The sequence below is a fragment of the Bidens hawaiensis genome, unplaced genomic scaffold, assembly GCF_021521415.1.
Source record: "Bidens hawaiensis isolate Kalapana, Puna unplaced genomic scaffold, B.hawaiensis_p1.1 tig00002438_1, whole genome shotgun sequence".
Taxonomy (NCBI): Eukaryota; Viridiplantae; Streptophyta; class Magnoliopsida; order Asterales; family Asteraceae; genus Bidens; species Bidens hawaiensis.
This window is the reverse complement of record NW_027491134.1, coordinates 2,763,485-2,778,879: the sequence shown is the minus strand read 5'-3', so window position 1 is coordinate 2,778,879 and position 15,395 is coordinate 2,763,485. Positions and strand designations below refer to the sequence as shown.

Below are 15,395 nucleotides of genomic sequence, written 5' to 3'. Positions count from 1 at the left end.
ATACAAACACCAATTATTAACCAGTTATAAAAAATAAAAGAAATTACTATAAGTGTGAACTAAACCCGGGTTCTCATAGTGACAAAGCAAGGTGTTTACCATTAGACCGTGGTTCAATTTTGTTTAAGGATTCACTCACAATTTATATGTGGGTTCACACTCATATTTTATGTAGACGTTTTATATAAAATCCAAAACTCAATGTGTTCCCGTAAACCTGCACCCACTTACCTAGATCCGCCCGAGTGTTGTGTATCCTCGTGATGTAGTGTACTGCTACATAAAACTAAACTATACTCTATATGTACTTTATATGTGACATTATATTTGTATATAATTCATTATTAACAAGTTGGAGACTCATTTTAAGCTGATGTGGAAGAAAAATGAAAGTGAGGAGAGGAATGAGCTCGGTACCAGCCAGTATCGATCCCAATTTTCCCAAAAACTTAGTATCCGTGTCGAATATGTTCGGTTTGATACCAGTACGGTATTGGTACCCTAAGCAAAAATTATGTAAATACCGGTATCGGTACCGACCGGTACCTATCCCGAAAATCCCAATCCCGATTTTCCCAAAAACTTGGTACCGATACCAAGATGCTCATTTCAATACCGGTACCCAATACCATTTGCTCATCCCTAGATAATCGCAATGAACAAGGTTTGTAAGGTCAGTCGTCGTAAAACACGATAACGTGTCACAAATCAATATCTAATTTCGATAAATAGATCTGAAAATAAACAAAAGGCGAAAACTTGAACAACGAGATGAAAAATTAGCAGAGACTTCAAATTCACAACAAAAAGAATGATAAATACATATCAAAGCTCATTCAGATTTACAACAATCATCAAGATAAATTAAAAACATTAAAAAAAGAAATTCAAAAGTAATCAAGTCTTTCAAGACTATCCAACTAAGAACAAGCTTTTAAAATCAGAAAACTTAATATTCAAAAGAGAGAAAACAATAGACAAACAACATAAGGCTGTTCTAGATTTCTAGGTCAGATGTACAACTTGTAATCATCAACAGTTTATTCCATAAAACAAACTTGTAATTCTTAAAAATTTTCAAAAAGAGACGTAAACACTAAAAAAACATGTCACAAAAGAGAGTACTCAATCATCTCATCTACTCATATGGAAGCATTCAAACTAACAAAAGAAAAATACAATATCTTAGATTACCTTTGTTTTATTTGCACAAGTCTATTCACAATACTAAAAAGCATCTTCAGGTTAATAATTGGTCAGCACAGCTTATGTTGAGTCACTTAGTAGTACGACAAACATTTGACCCAAAAATGGTCAAAACTCGGTCAATGAGCCAAAATTGCATAAACATCTCCAGTTACTCAGTTGGTTTTCTGTGAGGGTGAAGTGAGAAGACATTTAAAAACGGGAGAATATGTGTGTCTAAGAATGATGGTGATCATGACGTAAATATTAGCAGCAAAGAACAATAAACTTGCAGCCCAAAGTTGTAAGAAGACTTGTTTGCCTTTAAATTCAAGCATATAACCCCAAAACAGCCAGTGAGTTTGAGCTCCAATCCATAATAATATGCAGGAAATACCTTCCCATTATAGCTTCATTTTGGTCCATGGTAGTATTAGTGGCAACAGACAGAAAAACCACACAAAGTACTGAGCTGTTATCACCTGAAAAATGTGGGCATATTTTTATGTCATCACATTAAACTATTTACAGGATTTAGGGAAGAAAATCCAAACACCCCCTTAACTTGGTTTTAAAAAGCTCAAGGCAACAAGCAAGGGTGTAAACGAGCCAGGCCGATTGTTAGCTACTCAAAATAAGCTCGCTAAAAGCTCGAATCAAGCCAGCTTAAACGAGCTCAAGCCTAAAAATAAGCATGCTTAATAACCGAGCCCGAGCACGAGGATCACTCATCGAGCTCGAGTTGGCTCGCGAACCTAAACGAGCCTATTATTTATATAAACTTTATTTGATATATAATATATATTCATATAATAATTATTATTATGCATAAAACTATAATAAAATAACTAAAAATATATACATTGTATATATATAAATTTTAATAAAAAAATAAATATACATAAATAATTATAAATGTGAATAAATTAACTAAAAATAATAATAGAGCTAAGCCTGAGCTGAAAAAGCAACTCACAAGCCAAGCTCAAGCTTTGAAAATAGAGTTCGAAACGAGCCGAGGCCATGCTCGAGCTCTGGTAAGTTAAACGCTCGGCTTGCCTTGTTTACACCCCTAGCGGCAAGCAAAGGCGCACGCATCATGTAAGTGAGACACGAGGTAGTTATATAACATTTTTCATATTTCTGATAGGTTCCTATCGTCACTACCCTAAATTTAGATATAAATAACCTCTGTATACACCCTTAAGTATATAAATAATAATTGCATAAACAAGTAAACAAACATGGTACAAGTGTACAACTAACCTTGTTAAATGCAACAAACGCCACAGTCTGAACAAAGAAACAAAAAGGAAAATCTTGTGCAAACCGGAAAACTAAAATAATCTGAACCATTAACTGAGGCAGAAACGAGATAAGTTTTTCCAACACTGCGAATTCCCGTTCATAATTGAGATAGATGTGATAAAAGTAGATGGAAAAATTATGTCTAGGATCCGTGCGAGTTAAATGGTATAATAATGCCTCATGCAGGAACTCCCATTTGTATAGATAAAAGAATATTCCAGTGAAAAAGAAAAACATGGTTGCTGATATTAATCCAAACAAGATTCTTGATCTTGTAAAGATTTGATTTAGATTTAAAAAATTGGTGGGGCCCAAAGTTTCGTTTAATTTGGGTTGTTTTGAATTCCAATTTATGATGGAGGGGCTTTTACCGGGTTGGAAATGGTTCGGATCAAGGGTTAGGATAATAGGGAGGGCGTATATTATGGGGTAGATTCTCATATGAACAACAAGCCCGTACCAAACAGCCCCTTGAAAAAGATTACCTACAAAACAAAACATACTGAATGTTGAATATTATTACAAAAATCAAATTAAGAATTAAAACGTCCATGAATGGGTTGGGGCGGTTGGTTGACCCGCCAGCACTTTTTTTGTTCTTCCTTGCAAATTGCAATAACACAAATGATTATTAAATACAGTTACGATGTTTAGTACTTAAATATTAATCCATCTTTTTAATTAAACTAAGTAGAAGGTTGTAAGCGGTCTGGTACACTGCAGCTGTCTACAGGCAACTTCTAAACCATCACCTATTTCGTTTTTAATTATTTTGTAAAGTTCCCAGCAAAACCCATTAGAAATAAAATATATAGCACAAACAAATATGCCTGTAAACGCACCGACCATTCAGTGAAGAGTACGTGAACCGTTTGGCAGGAAGTTCGAAAGCATAAACAAAAGATTTGTTCATTTAGTTAAACAAACGAACATGAACGCATGTCTCGTTTGTTCATTTATGTTCGTGAACGTTCATTCATTTATGTTTGTTTGCTTACGCACATTCATGATTTATGTTCGTTTGTTGAAGTTCATTAACATCTTCACTAAAGATATATGGCCCATTCCACCTTAGTCTAGTTTTATAACTCTTTAGGCCTAGTACGCTACTTTTAACTAGTTTTAGCTATGTTATACTCGTTCATCTATTTTCAGTTATGCTCTTTTACTTTCGTAAAATGTTTGTATATTGTTAAAGAATGAACATAAACAAACACAAACATGTTCATTTTCTTAACGAACGAACACGGCAAGAACACCCTGTTTTTTATAGTCTGTGTTCGATCGTTTGTTCAGTTAAAGTTAAATGAACAAGCACGAACATAGCATGTTTGTGTTTGGTCAGTTCATTTACAAGCTTAAACAGACCCATTTCCACATAACGAGTTGAAATTGCCCCCTCTAACCCTTCTAACCGACTACTTATCATCTTTCTTTAAAAAACTAGCTATAAACATGCATGAGGTGAACTTATTTCTAAACTATTTAATCAAAGGGCAAAAGCTATCTTATTATAGTAAAATTGTACCTCGCAGTAGACAAATAATAATCCACAAAATGATGGCACAAATAAGAGGCTCGCAGTTGCCTCCTGTTCCAATAGTGAAAGTAAAGGGATTAAAGAGCCATACAATTACAGACATGCTTAGATTTTCAGGCACTCCACGAAACTTCAGAATTACGCGGATAAAATATCCCACAAGTAAATCTGCATTTTTAAATGTAACGTTACATTACACCTGTATCAACTCAAATAGTAAAATGTGCATTAATGGGCCAAATGTTTACCGGAAGCAGAGAAGAGAAATTTGCCCCATGATGGATGAATAAATGAATTTGGTGCGAGAATAAATGCAATCAACGGAGAGTAACGGTATGTGGATCTTTTGTAAGGGGATTTTCCAGAAACGACTAGTGCAGCAGCATCGGAGAAAACAAGATAATCAACGTCGGTATACCTAACCTCCATATGAGTATCTTGCCATTCTCCGTACACAATTAATAAGACACGTAGAACAGCAGAGAAAATGAAAAGGGACCGAAAATTCAAAACTCCCATTGCTCAAATCTATCTGCAACGAAACAATACATAAAATAGAAATAAAAAAATTGGGGGATAAACTAAACTAGTAATAGCAATATGAAACATTGTTCAGTGTTGTAGTTGAAGTCTTAAAGAATTGAAACATAATTAGTTAATTAGTAACGACACAAGTACAACAGAGTGTAACATAAATTAGCAGGGGATGAAAGAAATTTACTACTAGGGTTGGGACATATATGTATATGTGAATGCAATTTGTAAATGGAATAGAAAACAACTTACTGAAGACCGGAGTGGGTGAAGAAGTCAATCCAACTGGAATCTCAATCAGAAACGTTGTTTCAATTCGCTTCCGCCCTCGCTTTCATTACTCAAAAACCTCGTCTATGGTTGCCACCACAAGGTCTGATAAAAGAGTTGATGGACCAGATCTGTATCTACGTGATGGTTGTGGTGGTGGTGATAGGCAGAGTGATTTTCATTCGACTGAACCTACAAATTTTCAGGACAATGGTTCAGGTCGAGTAAGGTGATCACATAATTAATATATATAACAAAAAACAAACATAGTCACTAGAAATTAAAAACAAATAATATAAATATGATAATCTTTTCAAATTTAGAAAAGAAAAAAAAAGCTACCTATATCTATAGTTGTTCTGTACGAGTTTCTATCTTTTGAAAATGTGCATTACATCTTTGACCGGAACTTGTTGAAGGGACTCCCTTTTAATATAACAAATGCAAGAATCTTTCATATATCCATCACCCTCCTGTACGCAATTTCTTCTTCACATGCTTCATTGAAGAAAAATATCTTTCAGCACTCGTTGCAACAACTAATAATTACACAATCAAATATGAGGAAAGTGAATACGGTGCTGTTAGACGTCCAAGCTTAAACGTAAAACCCATCAAAACTACGTAGTTTTGATCAAAGGTTTCCTAAAATTCCTCATTTAACTAAAATCTCATATAATAATACAAGATTTTAAAGATTAACCCATTAATTACTTGAGAAAAGAAAAACCCATTAATTACTTGAGAAAAGAAAAACCCATGTACATGTAAAAAAAGGAGACGGATAATGATGAACTAACGCTATGGATCTAACAGTTCCGTGTGAATTATTTGTTAACTAACTCACATTACACCTACCCTTGGATAGCTAAATAATGTATTTAAGATTTCCATATCATCTTGATTTCATCTCAAAATCCTTTGTGAAGAACTGCTAGGAGTACCACCAAAGTGGTGGCGGATTCACCATCATGAATTGATACTCGGGTCCAAGCCCATTTCCAAAGCCCCTAATGGAGTAAGAGTTGAAGGGAAAGAACTAAAGGGATAACTACATTAGTTAAATGAGGAATTTTAGGAAACCTTTAATCAAAACTACGTAGTTTTGATGGGTTTCATGTGTAAGCTTGGACGTCTAACAGCACCGTATTCACTTTCCCCGTAAAATATATATGCTCGAAACAGCAAAACCAATAAGTTCTCTTAGCTCTTTCCTTGTAAGTATTTTCTTTAAGGTATTGTGGTTATGGGGAGTTAGCATCATAAATAAACTGCAAATTCAAATAATTTACTAGATATGAGTAGTCAATGCTCTTATAGTTGAAGTCAAAGTTAAAACATTTGAACATAGATGACAACAAAACATGAATAAGGAAACAATTACCATAACATAGGAAAGCGTGGGAAGCAATTGGCAAAATAAGGTTCAACCAAGGTCAAAATAGAATTGACGTGGTTGTTGTGTTGTGAATTATGATTCTAAGCGGCTGGTGGTAAAAAGTTAAAACCTAAATAATTTTTAGCATTTATTAATAACAAAATAAAATAGTTGTTGCAAATGGGAATTGACCTAGAGACCTCTAGGTTACAAAGCAAAGTATTTACCACTTCACCATAGTTTAACTCTGAGTATGGGTTCACTAATCAATTTTTATATGGGTTCACTCTCATGTTTTATATAGGCATTCTATTAAAAATTCAAAACTCAGTGGGTTCTCGTGAACCCACAACGATAAGCGTAGATCCGCCCCTGGAGTGATTTCCGGAGGGAGGATGGTGGCAGGTGCTGATGGGTTTGGATCAAAGAAAGGGTTGAGACTATTTTACATTATTAGTTCTTGGATTTTAATTTTATTCGGTTAAAATTTTAAGATTTGTTGATAAAATGATTTCACACGCGTAATTAGGGCCGTGCAACGATTCAGAACCGTGAGAACCGAATCGAAACCGTTAAATGCTAAATATAAGAATCGGAATCGAACCGTATTTTAACGGTTCTGGATCGGTTCGGAACCGCGTTGAACGGTTCTTGCCAGAACCAATTTTCAATTAAAATTCTAAATATGAAATATTAGAAGGTGAAAGAAACAACTGGCATCCCATAAAATAAAGCATTATCATATCAACATATTATATTTTAATGAAGGGGATTGAGAATAGATTAGAATAGCTCAAAATATTTCAGAAAACAATTACTTTTTAAAACATATTTAGGGCCGTAGAAGATGATTATCGTTTATGATATTGTAAGGGATTAAATGTAACCGGGAAAGTGAGAACGTGGATGGTTGCTCGTACATGGAAGTATGAAAGCCAACTAAATAAATAAGATTTTAAATGTAATCTTCAAATTTAAACCTAACCCGATTCTAGCGGTTCTATAACTGGAACCGAACCGGGAACCGTTTTCATCCAAATTTAAGAACCGGAACCGGACCCAAAATACAATAATACGATTCGGATCTAGCGGTTCGGTCCCGGTTCCTCGGTTCTCGCGGTTCGGAACCACAAATTGCTCATGTAAGGCCCCGAGCCCGGATGCCCTAGTTTAGCGTTGGATTTACTCATAAACTCAGTTTGATACAGCGGAAGCCTAAACAACTTGCAGCGGAAATTTAAACTTTTATAAAATACTTCTAACTTCAACTAGATCTTCAATATGGATAGCCTCGTATGCGCCTCAAGCTTACCACATCATCGATAATACCTGCATGCATACTTGAAGAGGAATCTGTTGGAACCGTTAGTGACGAGGCTATATAGGCAAGAAAGGGCTGAGAGGCTGAAATTGAGGTTCTGTTCCACAATCAATCTTTCGAAAGTATGAAGATTTCGCCACATCATCGGCATAGCTTAGATATGGCTAATGCCGGTAAAAGAAAAGAAAGTATTTATAAGATCGGGAAACGGATATGAAAAACCTAAGAGAAATGGAAGAGCCGGAAAGCAAACCCAATCTGATGAAACATAGTCACTTTTTATTTGGGGGTCGTAAGGTCTGAACACCGTGCCCTCAGGAAAGCAGCCGGAAATGCTACGGATTTCCTCGTCGATAAATTTACAAATCTCAGAGGCTGGGTCCTTAAGAAGGTTTTGACTCTGAGGTTCAGGGATAATCTCCCTCGGGCAGGAACTGAAGGTAACACTTTGGTTTCTTTTAGGCATTGTGATGGAAAGATGAGGAATAAGATAATAGAGGGAAAGAGAAGGATACCTGATAATGATGCCGGAAATAAACTTATAATCTGATGAAGGAGGGAGATATAAGGGTTCAACTCTATTAAGTAGGCTTAATTATATGGTGGCAGGCGAAGGTCACATCTGATTCGAATCGACGGTTGCGATACAACTTTATCGGGATAAACATGACAGCTGTTATCCATTCACAACTGTCATGTTTGGGGGCAATAGTTGGGACCAGGATTCTTGATCCTCATAAATCAGTTATCCGTGGTAGCTGTTTCTAGGACTGAGGATCCTTAGTGGTTTAAGGATCCTTAACAATTGATTTCAATTATATTACAATCTATTTTTGCATGTATAACACGTGCTTACTGGAATTCCTATTATTACGGACGAAGAATTTTACCTGGTCTTCCCTTCTCGTCCACGCTCCTAAACGGTCGAGTTGAAAGAGTAAATCAAACGTGACCGAGATTGTAGCATAAGTAGTTAGTAGCCGTTGTAATTTTATTTATATATATATTGAGTTGTAGCTGAACACAACACACAACACTTTAGCACTAAGAATTTGCAAACACTTTGTACTCACGATTGGCTATAATTCCACAATTTGTAATCTTTTCAAGTTCAATATAATCGGTAGTGATAGTTTTCACTACCCGAGGTTTTTATGCCGGCGGGATAGTAGTTACCAAGGGCTTTTCCTCGTATAAATCTTCGTGTTCATTTTCTAGAATTGTCATTTTGGTTCATATTATTCATATTAGCACCATTCCTCACAAACTAATTTGGTTACTTGATCCTTAGACCGATTTTTAACCAAAACAGATAGTGCTTGCATAACTTTACGTAAAATGACTTTAATTATAGTGCTTTAAACTGATAATAATAAATTGCAGTATATATGCTATTATTCATTGCGGTTCTTATTTGTATATGTACTTATTTTGGAATTACACTTTTCAACTCGGTTATTGTTTTATTATACTAAACAATCCTTGACATATGCAAATAAGCTCAACACTATTCTACAAGCAACAGGTCTTAGGTTTTGGTCATGGTGTAAGCCGCCCCAACCGCAACAGCCAACACTAGGAAGCAATGGTGTTTTGTGAATTGTAAAAATACCATAAGGAACTGCAAATATGTTTTGGTAGAATGCAGTACACCTTTTGTCTATTGTTTGCTGCAACATAATGTTTTTTTCTCTGTAGTATGTGATATTTGTTCTACAAGTATGATTATTCCCTTTCTGTTGTCCTTCCCACTAGTATTTATTTAATACTTGGTACATTTTGAAATTATACTTGTATGTTTTAGAGTAATACTTGTACATCATATAAATAAAAAAAATTGCCCAAAGAATTAATCGGCTGGACTAAAACAGCTAAAAATTAAAATTAATTTGAATTACAATCGGTAATTTGGTGAAACCTCATGACCTAAAACATTTTATTTTGTTTGTACTTGGTCACAAATATCCCAAAACTGTAGAAAATTGCTGCTAAAGAAAATAAAGAGAAGCGTAGCGAGTTGAAGTACCACAGATGGGTCTTTCATTCCCTCATTGTCACACGTCACCCTTGTTCAACATGCTTCTCCTTCAATTCACATCACATACACATCGAGGAGTTACGGAACAAGGTTATGACTTTCTTTCCGGCTACGAGTGTTTTTGACTGTGAGAGCCTTAAGCAGGAGCTACTGGAGACCAACAGGACCAACTTGATCAGGTTTCACTTTTATTTAATTTAAGAGGGAGGACCAGATACTACTTTGTTTAATCACACACTGCCAAAAATAATAATAATAATAATAATGACCTTCAATTCTATTGGGATTTTGCTTATTTAAGCTCCTTTTTAACTTATTATTGATTCTTCACAAAAGTTAATAATAACAACTTGTGTTTGATAAATCAGATAATCACTCAGTTCTCACAAAAAGTTATTTGGAGATAAAATAAGGAATCCCAAACAACCCCTAAAGCCCCTTCACCTCATCGTCACGTAGGAACGAAGCCCTTCTCCATAACGCTATGGTTTAAAGCCCCTTTGCTGCCACAATATATATATATATATATATATATATATATATATATATATATTCGGTCTATGGGTCGTTTTCAGTTTGGCTTGTTTAACCAGTACCTGCCAACCTGCTATCCACTTACCCTATTATGACCTGTTTAACCCTTTTCTTTTTTACAACCCACAAACTTGTCTGATTAACATGTTTACAACTTGATTATTACCCGCCCACCGTTTAAAATATTTAGATTAATACGATTTTTTTAAGTGTAGGTTGGCTAGGGTTGATGTTTTTGACACAAATTAAATTATGGGTCATGTTCGGGTTGAATAATCCAACCTGCTAGCCAGTAACCTGTCAACCCGCTAATCTGACATGGTTGATGATAGGGACCCGGGTTCGGTTCGCGGGTTGTCAAGCTTGGACTCTTGAGCGCCGGTACCAGGTTGTATCAGTTAAAAAATACCAAACTTTGATTCATTAGTGGTGTGTAATTATTATTCAACTGTCAACAAGCTCCTCCTGTGTAATAAAGAAATCATGGGGACAATGATATCAATTATAGTGCAAAGAGGTAATCATGGGATTGAATCTTTACTAGTAAAGAAACCTTGCAAAACTGATAATAACTTCAAATATTTACATTTTAAATTATGATGTTTTAGTCCTATCTCGTTACGAGATGGGACTCAGAAGATGAAGATGAGAAAGGCATGGGGAAATTGTTTTAAACTCCTTGATGATGGTTGATGTACAGATCGCACGTAAACTTGAAGCTGTTAATAAGATAAAAGAGCCGCTTAAATCCAACTTGCTCAATGGAAAATGGGAGCTATTGTACACGACATCTCAATCAATCCTACAGACGAAGGTGACACTTTTCCATCCATCTTTTAACATTTGAAAATATTACTCCAAGATCAGCAAATATAGTTTTTAAAAGATTGGGTTTTGCGATTCAAAAAGGGGTAGCGGCGCAGCTTGTTGCCCGCTTGCCTTTTGTTTCGATGTAATCCAATAAACAATTAATACGGCAATTATTGTTTTTAAAAAAAAATATTACTAAACCACTATCAGTTAATTTATCTTGCTTGTTTTTTGTAGAGGCCTAAAATTTTACGAGCAAACGGAAAGATTTACCAGGCAATTAATGTGGACACTCTCAGAGCTCAAAATATGGAAACTTGGCCATTCTTTAACCAGGTACTTGTCCTTATTTTCCTCAAAAAGTTTCCAATGCTTACTCTAACATCGTTTGTTATATTGCAATATATAACATGTCAAATTTTTAGTTATATTGAGATACTTAAGTTATTCCCTTTTTTGCAGGCGACTGCTAATCTAGTTCCCCTTAATGCAAAGCGGGTGGCTGTCAAGTTTGATGCGTTTAAAGTATTCGGTCTGGTAGGCGAACCACCTTTGTTACTAGTATAAGAAATAATGGTACAACTGTGTATCTTGTTAGCTTGATATTAAAAAAAAAGAAAGAAAAAAGAAAAACAAACACTATACTTTGTGTTAAGGTTTCACAACATTTGTATAAATAAACAACATATGTGTTGATTTGCAGATACCTATAAGAGCTCGTGGAAGTGGTCGTGGTCAACTAGAAATAACATACTTGGATGAAGAGTTAAGGTACACAACAACACTACGCTCGTTTACTATACTTTGACTTTGATTAGTTGATCCGATCGTATGTTTGCAGGATATCAAGAGGCAATGAAGGAAATTTGTTCATATTAAGAATGGTGGATCCAACTTATAGAGTCCCTTTATAGTTTTTTCTTGCATCATTAGTGTAGTTTGACTTTGACAGTGGAAGGTCAAATGCGCAGTCAAACTACGTATTGGCATTTCTATACAAAAAAGTGAGAAATAGCCAAATAGGAGTGCTAAGAGAAAATGTGTACTGAATAAAATAAAGGTCGCGATGATCTTTTAAAGAGAGATGCATGTAAAACAACTTATCCTAAATCTTTATGATTAAAGTTTAATAATAGGAGAAATAGTCAAGCTTTTTAAGAATTTTTGTTAATGGTGACTACGGTCTTCTAAATTTTTTAAAACAATAAACATCATATTTTATTATAATGATGAAAAATTAGTGTTTACATCGAAACAAAAGATAAACAGACAACAAGCTACGCCGCTACCCTGTTTTGAATTGCAAAACCACGTCTTTTAAAAACTATATTGATAGATCTTGACGTCATAAAATTACCATACATGACCCGTTAAACTCGGTTAAGTAGCTTAACAATTTCTAAACAAAAAATGCAATCTTCCGATTATACCCATAGACCATTAACTTCTACATATTTACATTATTGCCACTGATGGATGTCAACCGTTGTGAACGTTAGATGTGATTGTTTTCTTAGGTTTCATTAAAATCATGATTTTCTTCCTAGGATCTCCTTAGTTTAAATTGTTGATTTTCTTGGATCAACTGATGGATGTGCACCCACATCACCACTTTTCATAGTTGGTTCAGAAGAGAATGCATCACCACTGTTCATAGCCGGTTAAGAAGAGAATGCAAAAATACTAATGGACAACGACAGTTTTCTTGGTAAAGAAAGCGTTGTGGACCAATCATTGGAGGATGTACACCGACATCACTATTTGAAAATTTTGGTCCTGACGGTGTAGGAAGACTCGAGGCCCATTAACCTTCGAGCATGATCCAACACCCGACATCGTTGGTTGCAGCTGAGGTTTTTCTTGGGCATGCAGTAACACGGTATTGATCCATCTAAGAACTTTGCCAATCAGATAATTTTGGACCATGCAATGACTGACTCCAAAAACTCTACCAGTGCCAAAGTCTGAAATTCCAGTGTTCATATTATTGTCCAATAGAGTATTGTTCGGGGCCTATTGCAGAGTAACCCAAAAACCAAACTAAATTCTTGTATCGAAGATTTATAACTAGTTGTACTTGGGCCTTAAACTCTTCAGAGCCTTGTTTGGAGTTCTTTGATAATTGTTGCATTGCTATTTCTGTTCCATCTTCTAGAATTCCCTGTGCAAAAGGAGTTAATTTTTTTTCCTTTTTTTGACATATATAAAATAAATAGACATTCAAGGATCATGAAAATTGTATGTTAACTTGTAAACGAGACCAAGCCCACATTCTCTTGCCTTATTTTCCAAAGAAAAACTCTTTGTAGCGACTAGTATGGCACTTAGATTGAAAGAATTATTATCTCTTGTGTCGGTGTGCCAACTAGCATTTCAGGCCGACTGCGTTGTTCGTCGCTTAACCCCACTTGAGACTCAGTTTCAGGCCTAAGAACCTTATCGCTAAACCCCACTTGAGGCTCAGTTTTAGGCCTATAAACTTGGTCGCTAAATCCCACTTGAGACTCAGGACCTATTCATCATACAAATTGTTAAATTTTGGTGCTCTATTCACTATAAACTAGAGCTGTTATTACATGCATGTTTGTGCGTATCAAACAGTCAATGCACATGATTATATGTATGCTGATACAACGACCAACCCTAATGCTAATTACAAATAGTGATGTAAGTCTGTAATGGTGATGACATATGAGTCAAACTCAATGGAACATTCATTTATCCACCATGAAATGCCTAATAGAGATGAAATTTAAATATAAATTTGGGTTAGTTTTTATTGCCTGGCTTGGTTTTTCCAACACTTTTGGTTGCCTTAGCCAGTTTTACCATAGTGCGATCTTGACGTATAGGTACTTTCAGTTGGCTTGCGTCACCTCATTTGTATATCTTTGGTATGGTTTTTTTTTCCTTTAAACACGTTACAAAATATATTTTCTCACGTTTTTATCTTATAGTAGTATTTTTAGTACTCATTGTTTTGTTGTTATTGATGTGGCTTCCTTGACTCACTTAATGATTATTGGATGTTATATGCAACATGTCATCAAAGATTCTTTTGTTGAGAGTCTCAGCGAAGCAGCCTCTCTGTATACCAAAATACAAAAAGGCTTATCCCATCCTACCCTCCCCTGAATTTCAAATAGTGTACCTTGAGAAATAATTTGCTAGCTAACATATATTTAACATATATTTGTTATTATTTGGTGACAAAAGAAGATAAAAGGTGAGTATATATGAGTCAACCTCTTGGCTTCCGGTCTGATATAATGAACAAAGATGACTATGATCACCACACCCTATGCTAATCCTATTACCACCTTTCAAATTTCCAACGTAGGATCTAGAAACTAATTTTAAGGGTAGCACAATTTTTTTCTTTAAACGTACATTAAGAAAATTTTTTTACTGGTTTCGCGTTTAATGGGCCTGACTACCTTTCGCGCGTAGCGGAGCCCAGCAACGCGTTTTGTTCGTTCTGGTGTCTGGTTACGCGTTTGGCGTGTCCCGGGCTCGGCTTCGTGTTACAAATGTACCGGCGCCCGGTTAACCCATTTGCAATGGCAGATCAAAACAAGTTGGTTTATAATGGGAGCATCAAATTAACCTAAACGTGTTTGCTTAATGATATTGAAAATTATTCAAACTTATTAACTTACTAATCGTGTTTTAAAGTTTACTCAACAAAAATATTGATAAACACAATATTTAATTAACTAAGAAAATAACAAAGTCGCACATGTTTGAACTTAGAGTTGGAATATTTAAACTTGGTGATAAACCGATGTCATCGTTTTCTTTTCTTTGACGTTTAAAAAAGTTGCTAATAAGAGGTTGTTTACTCATCTTCAAAGTTCCCTAAACAAAGTTTGAACCAAAAACCTAATATCAATTCCAATTTACAGATAAAACTAAAAGCTAAATCCCCAATTAATTCCAATTTAAATATAACCCTAAATACTTAATCTATTCCAATTTAAACATAAACCTTAAATCCCAAAATTAACTCTAATTTAAACATAACCCTAAATCCCTAGATACAAGAAATCTTACCGGAAAGGAGAGGTCGGAGGTGGAGTGGTCGAGTGTGGTCAGGAGGTGGCTGGTGGCGGATGGAGGTGGAGGTGGAGGTGGCGGAAGGTGGCGGCAGCCGTGGTGAGCTGGTGGTTTGTGGTGAGCAGAGTCTAGAGAGACAGAGAGCTGTCGACGGCTGTGTGTCTATGTTCATAATATCCGGTCTTTTTTTTTTATTGTTAAACTTAAAAGGAATATTTGGGTTATTGGGTTTTTTGGTTTGGGCTTTATAATTTAAGTGGACTTTTGTTGGAGTTAAGTATTAAATTGGTTGGGTTTAAAATACATAGGGGTAACGCTATCTTTTTTTTCAGGGGTAACGAAACAAGAAAACTGACAAAAAAATTTTTTTTTGCACTACCGGCAAAACGTTGAGTGGTAGTACCCCTCCTCATTAGCTAGG

The 15,395-nt window shown here is 35.4% G+C and overlaps 1 protein-coding gene and 1 pseudogene across 2 annotated transcripts; one reads left to right on the top strand and one right to left on the bottom strand.

Moving 5' to 3' along the window:
• Nucleotides 1-1,361: 1,361 nt before the first annotated feature.
• On the bottom strand, nt 1,362-4,552 carry LOC143619431 (GPI mannosyltransferase 1-like; annotated as a pseudogene). Its single transcript, XR_013151182.1, has 4 exons — nt 4,282-4,552; nt 4,022-4,201; nt 2,452-2,978; nt 1,362-1,667 (listed from the first exon to the last, which is right to left on the bottom strand). The product of XR_013151182.1 is annotated as a GPI mannosyltransferase 1-like (transcript).
• Nucleotides 4,553-10,793: 6,241 nt separating this feature from the next.
• Nucleotides 10,794-11,844, top strand: LOC143619418 (putative plastid-lipid-associated protein 4, chloroplastic). Its single transcript, XM_077091355.1, has 5 exons — nt 10,794-10,922; nt 11,156-11,254; nt 11,381-11,455; nt 11,622-11,689; nt 11,760-11,844. Exons 1-5 carry the CDS (start codon nt 10,794-10,796, stop codon nt 11,830-11,832), a joined length of 444 nt encoding a protein of 147 aa, XP_076947470.1. The 3' UTR covers nt 11,833-11,844.
• Nucleotides 11,845-15,395: the final 3,551 nt, after the last annotated feature.

Coding starts and splice junctions, on each gene's coding strand:
- LOC143619418 (XM_077091355.1), top strand. CDS start 10,794: ATGGTTGATGTACAGATCGCACGTAAACTTGAAGCTGTTAATAAGATA. Junction 11,255..11,380: donor CTTGGCCATTCTTTAACCAG/GTACTTGTCCTT, acceptor CCTTTTTTGCAG/GCGACTGCTAATCTAGTTCC. Junction 11,456..11,621: donor CGTTTAAAGTATTCGGTCTG/GTAGGCGAACCA, acceptor GTTGATTTGCAG/ATACCTATAAGAGCTCGTGG.